The 21,263-nt window shown below is 44.0% G+C and overlaps 1 protein-coding gene across 1 annotated transcript; it reads right to left on the bottom strand.

Moving 5' to 3' along the window:
• Positions 1 to 464: 464 nt before the first annotated feature.
• Positions 465 to 8,457, bottom strand: TUBB6 (tubulin beta 6 class V). Its single transcript, XM_042031900.1, has 4 exons — positions 8,341 to 8,457; positions 7,635 to 7,743; positions 6,406 to 6,516; positions 465 to 2,063 (listed from the first exon to the last, which is right to left on the bottom strand). Exons 1-4 carry the CDS (start codon positions 8,395 to 8,397, stop codon positions 1,000 to 1,002), a joined length of 1,341 nt encoding a protein of 446 aa, XP_041887834.1. The 5' UTR covers positions 8,398 to 8,457; the 3' UTR covers positions 465 to 999.
• Positions 8,458 to 21,263: the final 12,806 nt, after the last annotated feature.

Here is a 21,263-nt window from a genome sequence, read left to right as displayed (position 1 = left end):
CATTTTGCCATCTGTTTTGAATATTGTGGATAACTGCTCTTGTACTTTAACCTTTACCTGTCCAGTTGTTTTAACCTATCTTGGTAGCAATAGATGCACAGCATCTACAGGCGTGGTGAACTTGCAAACCCAGGTCGTGAGATCTGCTGGCACACAGCCTATGTCCCCTCTCCCACCATGATATGTGGAATACCTGGATTTCAGCTACATGGGCTGGGTGAAAGAGAGTCAGGAATAGCATCTGCAGCTGGTGATAGCCAGGAAGACAGGACCAGCAAGATATTGGGGTGCCACTTTAAACCCCAGGGATTCATGAAGAACACATCACAAATGGAGGGATTTCATACGTATCATCTGTGATTATTCAGCAGCAACAAGTGATGAAGTCACATAACACAAATCCAGCCTCTAGCCTGCAGCTCACTGGATATTTATGCAGCATTGACTGCCCAGAACGCTTCTGCTTGACAGGATGCTATTCAATTTTATTTTATTTTTAGAGGACTGGAATCAAATATCACTGTTAACAGTTACTGTACAGAATATCTAAAAACTTTTTATTATGAATAAATTTTGTTTCTGGCAGTTCAGTATTGTACATTTGGTACAGAATGAATACTCCAAGCTCACAAGATTTTCTCACTCATAATTGGATGAAAATAGTGCAGCTCTAATTTGTAGATTTTCATGCCTATTTTACATCTTCTCTTCTACAGCTTTAAGGATGACAACCCTAAGGAAAAAAGATTCCAAACTAGCAATCTGCATGTTCAGACTCTTAGGCCAAAGTCTTAACTGAATGCCCTACATTTGTCTCATGAATAGGTTTCCAGAAATGCTGAATGTTCTCAGTGATCCAAATGGACTCCAAAGAGCACTTCTAACATCTGAAATTCTTTTTTTTTTTTTTTTTTTAAATGTAAGTATGTATTTACAAGCCTAATTATCAGAAATCCAGATCTGAGAATTTGGCCTGGAAAAATCATGCACCTAATTTTTTTATTCATTGATCTCTTCTTCATCATCTTCAAATGCTTCCTCTCCATCATTTGCTGTTGCTTCCTGGTATTGCTGATACTCTGAAACCAGGTCATTCATGTTGCTTTCTGCTTCTGTAAATTCCATTTCATCCATTCCCTCTCCTGTGAACCAGTGGAGGAAGGCCTTTCTCCTGAACATGGCAGAAAACTGCTCCGAGATCCTTTTGAAGAGCTCTTGGATGGCAGTGCTGTTGCCAATGAAGGTGGAGGCCATCTTGAGGCCACGGGGAGGTATGTCACACACTGCCACCTTGACATTGTTCGGGATCCACTCCACGAAGTAGCTGCTGTTCTTGTTCTGGATGGCCAACATCTGCTCGTCAACCTCCTTCATGGACATGGGGCCGCGGAAGACGGTGGCCACTGTCAAGTACCGGCCGTGCCTTGGGTCACAGGCTGCCATCATGTTTTTGGCATCGAACATCTGCTGGGTGAGCTCTGGAACGGTGAGTGCTCGGTATTGTTGGCTGCCTCGCGCCGTCAAAGGAGCAAAGCCTGGCATGAAAAAGTGAAGGCGCGGGAAGGGGACCATATTTACTGCCAGCTTCCGGAGGTCAGCATTGAGCTGGCCTGGAAAACGCAGGGATGTGGTTACCCCACTCATGGTGGCGGAGACCAAGTGGTTTAAATCACCGTATGTGGGAGTGGTGAGCTTCAGGGTGCGGAAGCAAATGTCATACAGAGCTTCATTGTCAATGCAGTAGGTTTCATCCGTGTTTTCAACCAGCTGGTGGACCGAAAGCGTAGCGTTATAAGGCTCCACCACTGTGTCAGAAACCTTAGGAGAAGGCATGACACTAAAGGTATTCATTATCCTGTCTGGATATTCCTCTCGTATCTTGCTGATGAGCAGGGTTCCCATGCCAGACCCTGTCCCTCCTCCCAGGGAGTGAGTGAGCTGAAATCCTTGCAAGCAATCGCAGTGTTCACTCTCTTTTCTTACTACGTCAAGGACAGAGTCAACCAACTCTGCCCCTTCTGTATAGTGTCCTTTAGCCCAGTTGTTTCCTGCACCAGTTTGTCCTAAAATAAGATACAACAGGGAAAGAAAACATACAAAATTATTGGCAAGGTTTGATATCAGCACGCTAAATGGACTCACATCTGTAACAAAAGCTGCTATAAATCTGTCAGGTAGATAACTGTGCTCTTCAGTTTTGCCTACAAATATTTCTGGAAGTATCAACAAACTTTTTATATAGTCTCCGGCAGTTTTCATTAATGCCTTTGGGTGGTTTTTTTTTTTTTTCCTTTGTTGTCATTTTACCTTCCATAAATGCAAAGATGGCGTTAACTCCTTGTTTTGAAAACTTTCACACTCCCAATCCTGATGATTCTGTAAGCACAAGATGACTGTTTAATACTTAAATACTTTCTGTCTGTAAGGTCCATGATGCATGCAAAGCTAAATCCCCGATACATATCTCAATGAAAATGAGAGGTTCTTGGTCTGTTCTTGTGAGTCACAGAGAAAACATAGTCATTCAAGAAAAACCTGGGCTGCAGAATCCTATTTAACTTGTCATGTCAGGAACTACAGCTTTTTAAATTTGCGGTTACCTAGCCTGAATGAAAACAGTGATCAACAGAAACTTCAGGGACATTTTTTCAAAAGTTTGGAAGTCAAGTGCCTTTTATGTTTTACTGATTTCCTTACAAACTCACTATTCTTCAGGATATGCAAAATGACTTGCAAAATTGGATTACTGATATTTCGGAGAAGTGATGAGCCCTTTCTTTTCTCCCTAAGGCTTCCATTTTTGTTTTATGTGCCACTCAGTTTATTAAGATAAACAGTGTGGATCATTTGCTATGTCACTCTTTTGTTATTGCTTAGATAACAAGGAGGATTAAATTGGGGAATCAGTTTTTCAGTAGTCCTGTTCCTCACAGTGACTGCTATACACATACATTGTACCACTGAACTCACTTAGGGTACTCCTGTGAGTGGTATTCAGACAGAGCAATAGTTTCAGAATTAAGTATAGAGCTGGCACATTCTGTGTTGTTCCCCAAGACCTTTCCCTCCCTTCCTATTACCATGTCTGATTTCAATTCCCAGGGCACTGTGTTGGTGCCAAACATATGAACCAGGGAAACGGCTGGCTGGGACACTTTTGAAATACTATACACTTTTTTTTTCCACTGCATAAATGCTCCGTTTCCTCATGGTGTATTTGGTTAGTTAATGCATTGTTCTGTATGTTGCTATATTTTTCTCTCTTTGAGCCTAGGGAGCTCAGCACTTCCTGTCCAGCTGGGCAAAGCAAAAAGTCATATCCTACCAGCATTAAATATGTCTGTAAGCACCTGCAGTCTGCTTGAGCAGATCCCCTACCACGGATAGGGAAGCACTTCAGGCTGCACACAAAAAAGCAGACATGACTCCAAAATGCAGAAGGCATTTATCTCCTAGTGGACATAAATTCTGATTTTAGGACAACTACCAGCTACTCCTGTGGCAACACTACACTTCTTCCACTAGTCAGCCATGTGTTAGGGTCTCCAGTGTTTTCATTGGAGGTTTCCTGCTTCTACACCCAGTTACCTTATACTTCCAGAACCACTGGCTCTACAGCACTGTAAGACTACTACAACACAGAACCTGTACAAGCCCTGGAAGCTCTAGACTTCTTACCCCATGACAATACTGTGCAGTCTGGAGGTGCTGTGGCTCTGACAAGGCTGCCACAAACCTGGAAATCATGATCATGATCCTGTGAAACTCTACCAGATGCCCTCCACTTATCAGGTACCTACCTGACCTCTGAAAACCTAAGGCGAAGACATAAAAACGATCAAATTTCACCAGGACTAAACTCTCTTGGTGGAAAATGAGCCTGTGCCCACAAAACTCAGGACCTGGCAAATCTTTTGCCAATCCTGGAAGCCCATCCCCAGCATTCTGCATCTGTCATTTGCTGGGATCTAAAGAAGCCTACACGAAGCAATCCCACCACTTATCTGCACTCCTGGCACCTCCAGATCCTTCTGTCACTATTTCTGTCTCCAACACACTGTAGGGTTATCACACATGTTCAGGTTGAACTGTGCATGCAGAGAAGCCATTTGTCTAACAGTGATTATTTTTTAATCCCTAAAATGGCACTTGTTTCCTACAGTCTTCTTTCACTCCCCTACTCTCTTCACTGCTCAATATAAGATAAACCTGGTAAAAGAGATCAGTAGCTTGCACATTAACACTTAGAAGCCTGGTGTGAACAGCCCTGCTCCAGAACTTGCCTTTGATTGCCAGACAGCTATTTTGTGGTAGCCCCCATCAGTTCATATTAATTAAATTGGAGTGGTATCTCTGTAGCAAATCTAGCAAGGATGTACACAAGAAAAGAATGACAAATGCAAAAATGTGCAAATGAAAACTGGTTAACAGGAGGAGACACATCAGAGTTCAGAGCAGCTCCTGGTGGGCAATTCTGTGCTGCCAGAAGGCCAGGAGGCCTGCTGCTCTCATTTAGCAAGATCATTCCACCTGCAGTTCTTCACCTTTTAAATCACTACCTTGTCAATACACACGTCAAAGTATGAGGATTGTTTTGTGTCCATCTCAGATCTCTTACTAGCTTGATATAAAATTCCTGTATCTGGAGTGTGTGACCCTGTATTCAATACACCTGCATCAAATCCTGATTGATGGCCTGTGGTTACTTGCTGTGGAGACATGGGCACATGCAGGTTTATACAAACAGAGGTGGAAAACATCCTCATCAGAATGAGCCCACACAGCCTGGGGTACAGCAAGTGTGGGACTGCCAGCTTCTGCCACAAAATCCTTTGCGGGCCCAGGCCAGATTTTTAAAAGAGAAAACAAAATGCTTTGTTGGCTTTTGACACAGAAGATCATTACTTCAGCGCTCAGCCATTCTACATTATTCAGCAGGTTGGGAGGACAGTGCCTGATGCTGGCAGGGGCCTCTGTCAGATACAAGTTGATCACATGCTGTTGGTTCATTGTTATCTTGACAGGAAGGGACTATAGCAAACTGGACTATTGTTGAAGACATTCTGAATTGATTTTGCTCTGGTTTTACTGGTGGTGTGCCAAACTGTAAAGCTCCAGCTCAGGTATTTCCATAGGTCAGGTGAATTCACATTCAGAGGGCCTGTGTGGTTCATGCAGGTGAAAGGGAATGAAAGGAAAAAACCTGAATACAGAAACAGACTTCATAAAGCTGCCTATGTCCACAGCTTTTCTCCCTAGGCTTACTTCTACTTGTAACTTACAGCTCCTTTGGGAGAGACCCTTAGCATCATTGCCAGGGAGTTTACAGGAGAACAACATGGATAGCATAAAAGTTTTAAGTCAAAGAGTTAAAGAGTTCTGTATGGCTTTTTGACTCTGACTCCAACCCCAACAACCCAGACTTACGTTTGTTTTATACCACCCAAATAATGTTTATCTTTCCTCTGGCTGTCCCTGGCATTGTTCCTTCCTTATGTTAACACAACATACCAAACTAAGTTCCAGCCTAAGCTTGCCTTGTCAGGAGGAAATGTGTTTGTGGCTAGTGCAGACTTGGAAAGCAAAAGGACATGAAAGTTCTCATGGTAGCTTTCATTCAGACTTCCTGTTTCAGCAAGTGGCTCACTTAACTTCCACATGCTGTTTCTCCTTTAGAGCAAAGGGACTGATAATGCTTCTGTACTTCATAAGGATGCTCTGAAAGGGTAATGTGCATTTTTAAGCTTAGATGGAAAGTACTAAAGAAGTCCAAAGTAAAGCAGCAAAAGCGAAAACAACCCTCTGCAACAACACTGCAAAACCAGAATGTCTCCACACACTCTCAGACTGCTCCTCATTATGCTAGAAAATAACCCAGTAACTGTCTACATATGTGTTTTCCATATTACAGCTGATCTTCTTTCACTGCTACTATACTGCAAGGATCTGCTGAAAAAGTTTAATTACACAGCCTAAAAACAATTTAGTGCTCAAGCATTTAATGTGAATTCAAGTGAGGAGTAGCCTGGTTGGTTTGTGGTTGAGGCTGCCCCCCCCCCCCCCACTCCATTTTCTGCAGAATTTCCGTGCATTTTGTTGTGAAGAACTGGCCTCAGGATTTCTCTGGAGTTCATTTATGTGGAAAGCAAATATATTTTATCTGAATACCGTAGGAAACTTTCAGCAGTTTGCTGCTAACTGAAGGAATGGTCAACAGAGGAATGACTTTTTCAGTTAATGGGATCTTTTGGCTGGCTTACAGATACTTATAATTCCGTTGTTACGTATTAGGATTTCTCAGTAGGATCACTTCAGAACAGGAAGACTGAATGCTTTTTGACCATTCACGTGGTAATCAAACAGCTGTTGAAGAGCCTTGTTTTTTAAAAGGAAACATCCACATACCAAAGATGAAATTATCGGGCCGAAAGAGCTGACCAAAAAGACCAGACCGCACACTATCCATGGTTCCCGGCTCCAAGTCCAGTAAGACTGCTCTTGGTACAAATTTGTGGGCTACAATAAAAAGGAAGCATGCCCTTAATGTCCAGAAATAAGTCAACAGAGTTATAGCTTTTAACACACAAATATATCTCATATTGTTAGTCTAATATATTGTTCATACATATATAAGTACTTCCTATGCAGAAAATCATGGTGGTGAAAAACCCAGCTCCATAGGAGCAAATCAATTCAGCTTGAAAAACAGACCTGACATAATTTGGGTTCTACAGATATACATTTTGTAAGCTCTTTATTAGCAATAGATGTGAGGGAATTTCTGATTTAAAAAAATGGTTCACTTGTTCTTTATAAGAAAGTAGGTAATCTTTTCTGTGCATATCAGGGTGAGTGAAGTGCTTATGTTCAAATGATCCTAATACATCTCACAAGCTTTTATGCTTGAGGATTCTCCTCCACTGAAACAGCTACTTGGTGTACATGGTAAACAGCAGTAGTCAGCACATCTACCACAAAGCACAAAATAAACAACCTGTGTCAAGTTGAATTTGTCCAAGGAAACTCAGGTAAATAATATGAATTAACCCCAGCTGGACAAAAGATGAAACATTCATACTTGCAGGTTCATGTCAACAGACTGAAGGACTCCAGATCCCCATTTTGCACTGCTAACACCTTTCAACAGCAGATGGACTCAGAGGACTTGGATGATTTTTGGCATCTTAGTCATGAATCCCTGCTCAGCTCTCTGTTACCTGTGGCCTAACACTCTCATTCATGAGAATGAAAGACAGAGTACTACAGATGCGGGCTCAAACAACCAACAGGTTAATTTGGAGTAATTGAACGGATGCATCTGGTGAAGTAATCACACATTAGAAGAGCAAACGCGTACTGTAATGCTAAATAGTAAACAAACCTCCACCTCCAGACCCTAAGGATAGCCCCTTGCACCACGTCTCTGTGCCTGGGGAGATAGCACCCAGCCATCTTAGTACTTTGGAAGAAAGTAGATAATATTTTCTGTTGCGCCGGGCACAGCTGAGGGGCTGGTGGCATGTGAGGAGTGCGGCCAGATGTGCAATATGGCTTTATGAGCCCGTCGTCTTCTGATTCCTGTGCCCCTTCCCACGGACTCCCCTGTCCCGAACCCCTCCCGGTCCCACACTTACAAGATGATTCATTATAGTAGACATTGATCCTTTCCAGCTGCAGCGCTGAGTCACCGACATAGCCTCCGGCTGGGTCAATGCCATGCTCATCACTTATCACTTCCCAAAACTAAGGGAGGAAAAGCGAGAAGTGGGTTGGGAACTTCGCTGCGGAGCCCCGGGGGCCCTGCCCAGCGCCCGGGCCGGGGGCGGCGGCGGTGCCGCGGCAGCTGCCGGATTCCTGGCGTGCCCGCCGCCCCTCCCTGCCCGCGCGGCAGCGGGAGCCGGGCGGGCACCGGGATTCAAACCCAACGGACGAGCGGCGCCCGCGCGGCTCCGCGCCCGGACGGGCCGCGGCGGCTTCGCGTCCGCAGGGGCCGCGCAGCCTCTGCCGCCCTCCCCCGCTCCTCAACCGCAGCCTGGCGGCTCAAACATGGTTTTAGAAATAATTTTTAAAAACCTGTCCCGTTTGGTTTCGGTACTTCCCAAGGCCTTTTATGGTCACGGGGAGCGCAGCGATGCGCGATGTCCCGGGCGCGCCCGGCGCCGCTCGGCAGCGGCTCCGCGGGGCACGGGCGGCCGCGGCGGCGAGCGGCTGGCACAGCCCGGCCCCGGGGGTCCAGCAGCCCCGGGGGGGGGGGGGGGGGGCCAACAACCCCGGGAACCACCGGGCGCGTCCCCTGGGCGCTCAGAGGCTCCGCAAGCGGCGGGTCCCCTCCAGGCTCACCTTAGTCCCGATCTGGTTTCCACACTGTCCCGCCTGGATGTGCACGATCTCCCTCATGGCTGCGCCCCCGCTCGCCCCGCCGTGCGCCCGCTGTCCCGCCGCCCAGCCCGGCTGTGCGCGGTGCCGTCCCACCGGGCGGTGCTTTATGGGCTCCCGCGCCCCCCCGCCGCTAGCCCAGCGGCCGCCCCCGCCCGGCACCGCCCTCGGGACAGGGGGCGACGCCGCCCGTTGTGCGACACCAGCCCTCGCATTGTCCCCGGCGGCAGTGGGGGTCCCTGTGGGGTCCTCCTGCCCCAGCGGCAGCTCCCGTCCGTGATCTGCTGCTCACCCCGAACCCAGCTCAGCCGACGTGGCTCCGGCATCTTCACCCCCGGGAGCCCTCGCCGTGTGGTGGCCGGACATCGCCGCCTGCTCCGTCTCCCGTTCCGTGTCCCGCTGCCCTGACGGGCGCGCAGATCGCAGCCTTCGCTGCAGAATTCTTCTTAAGTAGAATTTCTCCACAGAAAGGGTAATGAGGCATTGGAACAGGCTGCCCAGGGAGGCAGTGGAGTCCCTGGAGGTGTTTAAGGAAAGACTGGATGTGGCCATGGTCTAAGTGACATGGTAGTGTTTAGTCATGGGTTGGATTCGGTTGTCTCAGAGGTCTTTTCCCACCTAACTGATCCTGTGGTTCTGTGATTCTGTAAAGGGGCATCATCCAAAGAAATGGGTAGCCCTTCTCTGTTCCTTGCAAAGGGCCATCCTCCTCACACGGCTCTTTCCTGATGTTTTTTTTGTTTTGTTTTGTTTTTGCCAGTAAGAAAAGCTTCTGCCTGAAAATTGTAAGCAATGATGGCAAGCAGTCTCTGTGGAGCAACTTTCCTGGAGCTCATGTTGCCACAATACAGAGCTGCCCTGGGATATGCATGATTTGAAGTGTCTTGATTTTTAATGAAAAAGGAGATTTTCTTTCCCCCCCAGAGAGGAAGCCACTTCCCACAGCTGCTGAATCTGCTTTATGATCCCTTTGGGTAACTGCTGCACAGTTTCCCAAGTAGAGGATGCCTGCTGTCATGCCAGCATGGCTCTTCCATGGGATGCCATTGTCTATATAGCCTATTCCAGTATTTAGCCCTGGTGGAGACATTCATCTGTCCATGCACATCTGTGCTGTCTGACCCAGTCTCTGCTGTTATGCAAGAGCAGCCCTGAAGCCAGAGTTGCAGAACCTCCTTATCCACTTGTTGAAAGGTGGCCCAGCTGGGGCTCTTCTGGAGAACAATCTTTAGGTGCTCTCTACAGCTTGAACACGGTCAAGGTAGCCCCCACCAATCAATACACAACATCCAAATAACCCAAAATCTGTATATTGGGAGGCCACTTGCTGCCTGTCTGCCCTTATGTTGCTGGGATGTGACCAGTGTCGGGTAGACAGCTCTCAGCTCCAACCTTACCTTTCCATAAATGCTTTTCAGCAGGGCTAGCAGCATCTTGCAAATGGCCTCTGAGTAGCCCACATGCATTATGTTAGGCTGAGTCAAATGTCTTTCTGACATCAGGGAAGCAGCTGGAGGATCAGGATCAGCATGTTGGCCTTGCAAGCAGCCATTAGTGAAGGACTGGATACTATGTGCCTTTCTCTCTGCTGAGGGACTCAAGAGTCCTTCTCTGCGTGATCTACATTTTTGGAAGAGATCCATGAACAAGTCATTACTCAGCAGCCTGATTAGTGAGGTTGTCTTGGACATTGCCTGAATCTATATGTCCTTGACTATGCCTTCCAGGCCTGGCTTTCCCCACGCTTTGCAAATCCTCCCATTTACTGTTCATACTTGCCCTCCACTCGCCTGTTGCTGGTATGCCAGTTTTTAAAATGCAGTAGGTTCCCAGATCCAGGTAGTGGTAAGGCTGGGTGTGTGTTCCCAATAGGCTCACACACATACAGATACACACATGGCTGGCCACGCTGACTGACCCAGGCAGAAAACACAGCACTCACACAAACACAAACAGTACTTACGGCCCCATGCTGTTCCCCTCTCTGGCTGATGAGGACAGAAGCCCATTAATGGAAAATAAGTATGTATTTGTGTACATCTACACAGTACGGATCCTTCTATAGCTGGTCTGAGACACTAATCTTATTTTGTTGTTAACACCTGGATCCCAAACCTTTCCAGTTGCTGGCATGTGGAAATGTTATCCCAGAGGCCTACAGTTCCACTCTAGTTGCTGGTAATCCGATCTACAAGCACTCACAGGAACTATGGCTCCCTCTCTCAGTAGCTGCCTTCAGGACACTCAGCCTGTTCAGTAGCTGACTTCTGGATCCCCAGTTGCCTCACACAGACATACAAACAGGCCAACAAGTTTCCCTGGTAGCTAGTCCAGAGCTGTGGCCTCACCAGTAGCTGACCTCACCACAGCCTCCTCAGCAGGTGATTTAGAACCCCTTGTCTCTCCAGTAGCCAACTCAGAGACCCTCTGGTCTCTGCACTATCATTCCTGGACTCATGGCTACTCCAAAACTTGACTCCCACCTACCCTGGCTTGCTGTTTGCTAGTGACCACACATGGGCATACAGCTTTACATAATGTGTGTGCTCTCTTCTCTCCAGTTGCTCCATCAAAGACACAGAGGCCCCTGTGACTTGTGGCTCCCACCTCTAATTGGTGGCACTCAGGCCACCATACACACACATACACACACATGTACATGGAATATAGATGCCATTCTCACCCAGAAAAATAATTAAAATACCATTTACTAAGACAAGACAGACTGAGATGATCCGCTGCAAGGCGTAACCAGACAAGCATACTGACCAACAACTTGTTTACACCCAATCAGGTCACTTTAGCCCCATACCCTTTTATTTTTCTATATCAAACCATCTTTATCCCATCCTACCCCACCTTTGATTCTGCCTCTAAACATCCCAAAAGCTGTCTTGTGCAATCCCAAAGATGTTCTTCCCCTCTATCCCCTAGTGGTTCCCAACCCCTGCAGGCAGTAACTCCTCTATACAGCAATCCATGGAGCCTCTCCCATTGATTCATGGTGATGGGTGTCACACCAGACCACAGGCTGAACCCTCAGTGAGAGGAGCCAGGTCAGAAGCTCCTTTTCTCTGGGAATGCTATTGGATTTCTCCACCTGCCTCTGTTCCTTTGTGCCCATTTCTCTTTGTTTGTGGAGATTAGCCTTGAATCACATAACCAGGCAGTAGGTCAAACCCATTTAATCACCTGAATGAAACTATATTTTGAGAATAAAAGTAAGAAGGAAAAATTGGACATAGGTAGGCAGTAATGGGGAAAAAAGAAGCAATGAGAGTGTATTATAGAACTTTTAGTCCACGTGCCTTCTGAAGAGCTCTACAGGTTGCACTGCAAATCTCTGTCATCTTGGAAAAGTTTGCCTACTGTTTGTGAGCAGCAGACGGTCAAACAACATTTAGAGGCCAAAACTTCAGCCAGTTTCCCACACAAACAAAGTAACTGAAGTACGTAGAAGGCTGTAGAGCTTTGTGCCTGATGGAGGTGAGCAACAGTTTACCCAACAAATTTGCATGTACAAATTTTATAGTTATGTAAATAACTTCTAATTTTCAGCCAGACCTGAATCAACTTGCAGCTTCTCTATGTTTTACTCCTGGTAATCTGAAAGAAGACACCTTTGTTGGTCACTGAATGTAAATGTACCTTCAAATCCTTTTCATCCATGCTTGTGTTTACTTAATAGTTCAGCTGATTTACGAGGTAGAGGTGCCATTATAACCCGTGTCCATAGAAGCCTGCATATTCTCCTTGAGCCTCCACAGACTTGGTCTGGGATTTTAAAGGCACTTAGGTGTTTCGAAATCCTCCTATATGCTTAACTGTTATGAATTACTTCTGGCCATATTTGAAAACCCCACTAAACGCCTCTTGGAAATTTAAGGCATCTAAGTGTCTTTTAAAATTTCTCTCTAGGTGCTTCATCTGACTGAGTCCATGAGATTCATTCTATAATTAGAATAATATTGAAACACGCTGTAAATTCTGTATAATGGATTCTCACTTGTTATATTTGGCTCCCTCAGATATCTCTTTCTCACATACCTGTAATATATACTGACCTCTAACCTTCATAACTCAAAGTCTTTTTTTATTTCCTATTCACTTCATAGGTTAATTTAATACTTAGAGTATGACTTTTTTTCCACCATACACAAAATAGGAGAAGAACTTTCTTAAGAGTTCCTTTGCAGATTTACTCCCTTCATTGTTGTTCCTTGTTTACTTCCTTTTGCAATTTTAACTTCACTTTTGCTGTTAAAAAAATTAATAAATATATTTAACCTGAAAATTAGTAAAATGTCACAATAGCTACAAACCACCAGCTCAAGTTTGTAAATTCATGCTTCAGGCAACCTTTTTAACAATCAGTTTACATGACTTACATTCTCAAGGTATCTTGCTCCCAAGTGTGGAAGCAAAATACTAAATACTAGAACAGGTCTACACTTGCATTTTTTAGGGAATGGCATGACCACTCGTGATAGAGGGGATATGGATTAAGGAAGATATGACTGCTAGGCCACATCTGGATTAGTCTGACATTTCTAGCTAGTAAAAACCCAAGAAAGTTTATTTCCACTGGACAACTCTTTGGTGCTCCAATGTGATGGGCTTCAATGTGATGCAGTTCTTCACTCCCATTCGTCAGAACTGACAAGGTATCAGAGAGTAGCAGCAAATTAAATACTCCCACTGATCTTGTGTGAGATCCAGCTGCCGCGAAACAGCTGCACACATTCACAGGATGGGGCCATGTGGGGTTGCAGAGCCTTCCGTGTTCTTTCTTCAGGCTTTCTCATGTTCTCATTGCTTGTGCACAGGCTGAATTGAAATGGATTCCTACAAGATGATGAATGCCACGAGGCAGGACAAAATGTGTAAAATGCCCATGCTGCAGAGTAAAAGGATTTTGCAGTAATAGCAGCTCAAGCAACAGTCATGTCCCACAAAGTCACATGGAAATTTGTATAATGCCCTGGAAAAAAACTCAGCAAAGTTCTTCCATATTTAGCTAGTCATATGATACGATTGTTAAGCTGCTTCCTGCTTTTCAGGAAACACATTTGTGTTTATATCAGGGTTGTTACTAAGACTATTTCTATTTACTGGAGTTTTTAAGGACTAGAGAGAAATTTATGCCGTAACAGAACATTCAAGATGTTAACTACTATTTTTTTTTTCCCAGAATGATAGATATGCCTCATTTTGATGTTTAAGAATATCAGCAAGGGTCTACCAGTGTTATAAAGCTTGTTAGCACTTACATTAAATACCAGAGCAGTAAATGTAATCCACATGGTGGATTTACTCTGACAGGTTGTAAAGGCTACTAAGTCCATGGTGACCTTTAAGAGGAAGGTCCAAATATCAATCTAGTTCCTGTCTTTCCTCTTTTGCCTGAAGAGTTTCACACAAGTTAAAAAAGGGAAAAAAATCTTAAAATAATTTGGTTTTGGTTTGTTTGTTGTTTTTTGTTTTTGTTTTTGTTTTTGTTTGTGTTGGGTTTTTTTTCCTGGTTTCCTGAGAAAACCAAGCATGGGAAGTCATGCTCCTGTTCAAATGTGTACCCGTGCATCTCCACCACTACGTCTTTTTCCATCATTCTCTAGTGACAAAATCTACAAGAGTCACATGAGTTACAGAGACATTGCAGCTGCAGATGAGTCTAGAAACAGCTCAAGAACCCAAGAAAAACATTTAAAAGGGGAAGTGAGACACACACACTGAGAAGTGTACGGTCTATTAAAGCAAATACCAGACTATACATTTACCTGAGGTGTTTTGGAGCTTATATTCTGCCCAGAAAAGCCATTACCATACGGTTCTCAAACAGTTTCTTGCTTTGTCACCCCCCCTGCACATTAAACTTGTTGCTGTGGCAGCTGTGGTATTACTAATTGCCACCTATACTCAAACACAGTGCTCAGGGGTTTGTTTTAATGCTACTCATCTGGCTGCTATCTGTAGCTGTCAGTGGAGATACTGCTGATGTTTGTTTTAGCCCACAAGATGTGGTCTGAACTTTGTAATGTTAAAGCAAAGGTCACTAAGTCAAGTCAGGGCAAAATATGTTAAGGTGCAAAGTCTGAGAGACTGTGAAGCGACACTGGAGGAATTCCACCCTCTGGTCCAAAAGAGTTTCTAGCTGCGTTTTCACACACTTTTATCACTGTTTGATCAGATGGATGAAAAACTATAACTCAACCCTGAATATTCATGTGCTTGAGTACAGGTGCTTTTGCACTTTCTGGCACTTAATGTCTTTTGATTTGTAACATATTTTCTGTCCTTTAGAAATTAATATTTTCTTTCAGCCCTTTGTTTCTCCCCATGCTTAGCCTCAATGCTAACAATTACTCATCCAGGACTTTTTGCACAGTTGGTCATAGTGGTTTTTATGCAATAGCTGTAGCACCTGGAGAAGAGGGAAGCATGTACCTGCCTGTTTTGTCAGGCAGAAATGTGTGTTTGGTGTGGCTGTGTTTTTAACCTCCATTCTAATCGGTCACTTAGCTACACAAACAAACAGAGCCAGAGAATGGGCTGCACTCTGTGTTCAACAGAGTCAGTAAAGAAGCCAGGTTCGTGTTTCCTTACAGCTACAATCAAGAGTATGGGAATACAAAGTTAAGGCAGGCATTAATCTATGTTCAACTCTCCAGCCTCTCTGCACATTAAAGATTTTGGGGAACCAAGCCGTTTGGAGGACAGAGTGAAAACATAAATTAGCTGGGATGTATATCCTCCATTATCTGTATCATGTGGTGAGTGAGTGGTACAGCTGTAAGAGGAAAATGAATATGAGATATTGACAGCTTGCTTTTGGAGTTTAGTCAGCTCTGAATAGATACCAATACAATGCAGAGCTTATCAATGAAGTCCTGGTGTTTCGAGTGTGAGAGACATCAGAACTAGAAATAAAAGGTCTCTTAACCAGAACTCATGCTAAAGACTATCAGGAGAAAAAGCATGTTTTGACCAGATGAATACATTGATGGCAGCTGGTCTTGATTAGATGGAAGATCTGTCTAATCTAGAATTATGTCCCTGACAGTAGTCAGTGATGGATGCTAGGGAAAGAATATGGTAATGTTTCCCCAAAAATGCCCTTCTACATTTGGCAATCAGTGATGAAGCCTTTGTTGAACCACAGGAAGGATCTGGACCACATATTTAATAGTTCTTTTCAAGTATCCTTGAAGTTATGTAATTGCTTTTTAACCCAATTACTCTTTCAGCCTCCAAGGTTGCCTATAGCATTGCCTTCCATGAACAACTGAATTCCGTTCTGTGAAAAAGCAGTTCTTTCTGTTGTCAAGCTGACACCTGAAATTGGTGCCCCATGCTCTTTTATTTTGAGAAACAGTGACTACCAGTTCCTTATGACCATTGTAGCTGTGTGTAAGGAGAAGGTTTTAGTGTTTTTGTTCATTTTCCCTACCTGTCCAACATTTTCTGAGCTGAAAGTATTACACTAATTAATCTCCCCATGTTTGAAAGTGACCCTGCACTCCTGTGATAGTCTTTGCTTATCACACTATCTTTACTAGCTCTACTTCAGTGTCTGTGAAATGGGAGTAACAGTATTTAAATCATGGCCATCATTTTATGCAGTGTTATAGGATGCTTCCTGCTCTGGTTTTTATTTTCTAATAAGCCTTGTGTTTGCCCTCTTGGTTGCTGCTGAGCTTTTTCCTTCATTGAACTGTTCACACTACCTCCAAGATGTCTTTTGACCGTTGTGACAATTAAATTAAATCCCATCACTGGCAACACAGGGTTGGTTTTTCCTGTGTTATGCAGCTATGGATATTAAATTTCATCAGGTGTTGTTTATTCAAATTGGTACCATGAAATACTTCTGAAACTCAGTCCAACTGATAGCCTGATTTTTGTACAATCACAGAGATTTACCAGTTCAGGACTTCTTTTTCCCCAGATCATTTAGAATTGAGCAGATCAGATCCAAGTGAATCTCATCTAGACTTTCTTGTCTTTTGTTGTTAAAGCATCTTATCTCATCCAGCTCAGTCTCCTTAAGACTCTTGAGTAAAGCACCTTGCAGCAGAGATCTGTACTGCAACATGTGGGAGGGAAAGCGGGAAAGATAGATTTGGGTTTTATTTCACAAACGTAACTTTTCATGGTTTTATTCTCTGAGAAAAAAGAAAAACAATAGACATTAAAACAAAGGGCTGGACTCCTGTTTAGACTGCCAGTTATTTAACACTTACCAAGCAAAGCATGTACTTGAGATGAAATGTGTAGCTGTCCAAATGAAAGTGATTCATCTCACTGTGGGAAACACTTCTTCTATAAGAACAGGTTTGCTGCTAAAATCGACTATAAATTGCTCCAGTCAGGTCTTGGGTTTCTCAGATGAGTCACAGTTTTCCTCCTCACCCTTGTTCTCAGGTGGTGAGTGGCTCCTGGCTGCCACCCTTCCCTCACCAGCACAGATCCCACTCATCTGTCACATATGTCCAACCCAGACCAGCATACCACTCCCAGCCTGCTTCACAAATTATTCTCTCAGATTACATTTGTGAGAAGAGGAGCACCATTCCTCTCAAGTCCACAAGCCCCAGGACAAACAGCACAGCACAAACTATGACTGGACAAAGCCTGGCTTATTTTTAACAGCACAGTCCTCAGCACAGTCAGGGGTGGGTGGGTGCAGCCACTGAAGGAATGTGTTCTGATACTGAATGTACAAAAGCAGCTGAACCATCCCCCTCTGGGCAGGGTACTCCCAGAGTTACCTACTGGGAATTAGGACATCAAGCCAACATTCACACACACAGAGAACTGAACATTATTTTTCTTAGAAAAGCACTCTGCAGCAGTGGTACTGAGGGTGTTCACCCCTTGCCTTGGACTGCAGCCTGTGAGCAGCATTACCATATTCATGATCTAAAGGCTTGTGAATGCTAAGAATGTAAGAGGTCAGTTTGGCCCAGGGCCAGGCTCAGCCCACTGCTGGCCCAGTGAATAAAGCGCTTCACGGTAGGTTTGTTGAGCAGAGAACCAGAATGGGGGAGGATATGGGGCTACAATATACACTGGCTGCACAACTGAATGCCACTGCTTTGTGGAAAGGGTGTGGAGACACAGTTGTTGCCTGTGCATGGAAGATTTGCAGAGAGATACACCTCTGTGGTGTAAATTTATTTCATTGAGGTGTCCTGACTGTGCTGAACAGGGACTTTATGTTGCATGTGGCCTCTGTGATCTGTCAGGAGTAGGGCACGGCTCTAATCAGAAGCGTCTTATCTCAGGACAGTATGGAAGACAGTTATGCTAGAAGTGCTACAGAAACAAGGAGGCTGATCATTTCTATGTGAAAAGACTTAACATGAACAGCTAGAGCAAGACAGATACAAATGTCTTTTTTTTCTTAATTTATATTTGCTTAAACACCTGCCCACCCCCTCATGCCCACCCCACCCCCTTCTCTCCTCAGTCATGAAGTATTTTTAGCTTGAATGTGGCCAAAGGGGATCTGGAATAGGTGAGGGAAGGCCACAAGAGAAACAACAAAACAGGTCTCATGTGTAAAGGGGTCACCAGAGCAAGGCATAGAAAAACAGCCAAAGGAACTGAGCACTTGAAGTGGTGACACCAGACACAAAGTAGAACAGAATGTAGCAGCTGGAATTTTTCCAGTGAAAGAAAAATAAAAGACCAAAATATCAAAAGCAACCAACCAACCAAAAAAATGCCCCCACTCCAATTTAAAAAAAACCCCAAACTCAACAACCTTTGGAGAGATAGAAGTCAGAGAAAGAAAAGTGACTTCTATCTGTTAGATTGCTACTGCCTTTAGTGATAGTTGATACTGCAAATGACAAAACCTGCTTTGTTTTTCACTGATCACAACTCTTGTGAAAACTGAACACAGTACCATGTCAGGGCCAGCTAAGACTGGGAGGAATTGAGAGGACTGTTTACTGAATTCAGTAGTCACAGTGGTGAAACTATTAGAGACAGCACTTTTCTTATCAAGATGAAATATTGATCCTAATGTAGTTTGCAGAAAGTACTTGTAGTAATGAGGAAAATCAACTTGATCATCCCATCCGAAGATGAAATGGCTTTTCTGGGAGACTGGAATATTTGCAGCAGCTACCTAGTACTTTATGATTTCTGGTAAAATGGATTTCTTGTTGAATAATCAATCCGCTCCGAAAAAACAGGGGCTATTCTGGAAGATAGTGACTTTCATTTGGAAAGCATGATCACTTGGGTGGAAATTAGACCAATATTCTGCAACTGCTCAAGACAGCTTTTCTAGACAACTTCTCTAAGTGGGCAAGAAAGAAGGAGAGCTGCAGCTGGGGGAGCACCTACATGAAGCATGTTTTGTACAAGAACCAGTGAAATGATGGCATTTGCGATTTAGCTTCTCATGAATTAAAGAGAGATTTCTGTAGACTTGTTTGTCTAGCTCAGTAATAAATCAGTGGTCCTTCTACTTAAATAAGATTATTTGTTGTTTTCCTGTACATTCTCTCCTGATTTTTGAGATGGGAGAAGAGCATTTGAAAACACTCCTTAATAAAGAGCAGCAGCAAACCAAGCCATGTACCTATGCAAGGGAAGATGCTTTGTAATTAGAAGTGTTTTTAACATAAAAGATTATGGACTTCATGATGTAATTAAAAATGTGTCAGAAGAAATTACCTTTAGGACTTTAAAGGACTTCTTAGATGTCTGAGATTTCTCTGTGTCTATAATAGACTGACTATACACATCATTAAGCTACTGTTTTCTTAAATAAAATTGTTGTCTGAGGATCTAAGCTTTTTCTTTTTTATTTTCTGGCATGACAGAACCATAAACAACCTGTTACAATAGCTACATTACTTAACCCCCCCCCAACCTAATCTATACATAATATATGCTAAATATTGAAGGAGACTTTTTAGAAAACTGTTGGTCCATCAACTTTTTATGTTGGAACTGGATAGAATGCATTATTCTGATTCTGGGGCCTATTAAGACATGCTTTATTTCTAGTGTTACATTTAATTAAAATTGTTGTTTTGTTTTATGAAATTACTAACAGTACTATTTCAAAGTTCTTTTTCAAGTGATAATTGCTATTTGTTAATAAATATTCCTAGTCAAGAACACGTTAGGACCTACTATGAACGATTCAGACTGATGGGTGACCTTAAAAAAACCATGCCTGAGATTGAGCTTAGCAAAGTGCAAAGATTAACTCTGCCCTGCATATGACTGGATTTTGTCCCGCTAAACATTACTATTAAAAGCCTTTCAGAAAACACTCCAAAAGATTTGTTTCCAATTTTACTGGTCACCATTAGCACAAACACCTTGGGGTTTTTGCTTATTTTTACTTCCAGCATTTTGTGCTTGTGGTATGTTAAATTTTGCTGTCTGCCAGGCACCCATCAGCTGATCTCTCACTTCATCCCCTCAGCAGACATGGGGAGAAAATAAGATGAAAAAGTCTGTGGGTCAAGATAAAGACAGGGGGATCACTCGCCAACTGCTGATTTTACATCAGCAAAACAGACGCAAGCCAGGAAAGATCAATTTAATTTCAGCAAAAAATAGAATAAGATGGTGAGAAACAAAGACAAAACCAAAACACCTTCCCCAGCTTCCACCTTCTTCCCAAGCTCAACTTCAGTCCTTCGTTCCCAGCTCGTCTACCTCCTCTCCCTGTCCCCAAGCAGTAGAGGAGTGGGTGTCATGATGGGTCCACATCCCTTCTTTTGTGCTGTTCCTTCCTTCTCCCCTTTCCCCTGCTCCACTGTGGGCCCTTCCCACAGGATACAATCCTTCTCAGTCTGCTCCAGCATGGCTCCCTTCCACAGCGTGAAGTCTTTCAGGAACAGACCGCTCCAGTGTAGGTCCCTCACTGGCCACAGCTCCTGCCAGGAAAATTGTTCATTCATGGGTTCTCCAGGGCTGCAGCTTCCTTCCAGACATGTCCACCTGCTGTGGGAGGGGGGCGTCCATGGGGGGATATTTCCTCCAGCATATTCCTCCACAGGCTGCAGAGAAAGCTCTGTCTGGCACATGTAGCACTTTACTGACCTTGACGTCTGCAGGTTATCTCCCACATTTTTTTCAGTTCTTTCTCACAGCTGCTGCACAGCATTTTTTACCCTTTCTTAGATATATTTCCACAGAGACACCACCAGCTTGTCTGAAGGTCTCAGCTTTGGGCAATGGTGGTTTCATTTCAGAGCCAGACAGAAGCAGCTCTGTACAACACAGAGGCCACCCCCACAGCATCCCTCTAATTCCCACTGCCAAAGGCTTGCCACTAAACCAAGTACAGTTCTGTTTTGTGCTTTTCCACAGCAAGAAATCAGGCTGTGATTCCCTCACAAGAGGGGAACTGCTCCACTAGTCAACCTCTGCAAAACTGTCCCTTAAGCTATATACAAGATGTACTTATTAGATAGAAGAGCAATAGACAAATCACACTTGCCTGCTAACCCCCCTCTAGCTTGTTAAACCTTAACTAGACAAATATGATATTTCACTAAACTTAAATTAATTTCTTCCCTGCAGCCAAATGTCTACTACTCTATCTTTAGGTAAATGACTGCAGAGAGGTTTTGTGAGGCAAAATAAAGAGGTCCTTGATCCTAACAGTGTTTAGACAACACCAGAGGTCACTGAACCCTTCTATCTCCTGTGCTCAGTATTTTGTAGTCTTTTGCAACTTTTGTGAAAGATGGAGGAAAGCAATCCTTGTGTATGAATGGAAACACAGTTTGCACAGTTTCTCTGAGGCCAGAAAGCGAGTCAGCAGTAGAGAGTTAAGAGTTCAGAGCCACATAACAGTATCCAGTTACTTCACTGCCACAGTCCATTTGGAAACGGTTTGTGCCGGACCA

This window comes from Corvus kubaryi, unplaced genomic scaffold, assembly GCF_017639235.1.
Source record: "Corvus kubaryi isolate FWS band 111438036 unplaced genomic scaffold, C.kubaryi_AGA036_p1.0 132, whole genome shotgun sequence".
Taxonomy (NCBI): domain Eukaryota; kingdom Metazoa; phylum Chordata; class Aves; order Passeriformes; family Corvidae; genus Corvus; species Corvus kubaryi.
This window is presented reverse-complemented; position numbering and strand designations above follow the sequence as displayed.

Bases quoted from the DNA above. Each gene is read 5' to 3' on its own strand.
- TUBB6 (XM_042031900.1), bottom strand. From the start codon at position 8,397: ATGAGGGAGATCGTGCACATCCAGGCGGGACAGTGTGGAAACCAGATC. The intron at 7,744-8,340 runs GTGAGCCTGGAG...TTCCTCCCTTAG, and splicing joins GAAACCAGATCGGGACTAAG to TTTTGGGAAGTGATAAGTGA. The intron at 2,064-6,405 runs GTATGTGGATGT...ATCTTATTTTAG, and splicing joins GCCCGATAATTTCATCTTTG to GACAAACTGGTGCAGGAAAC.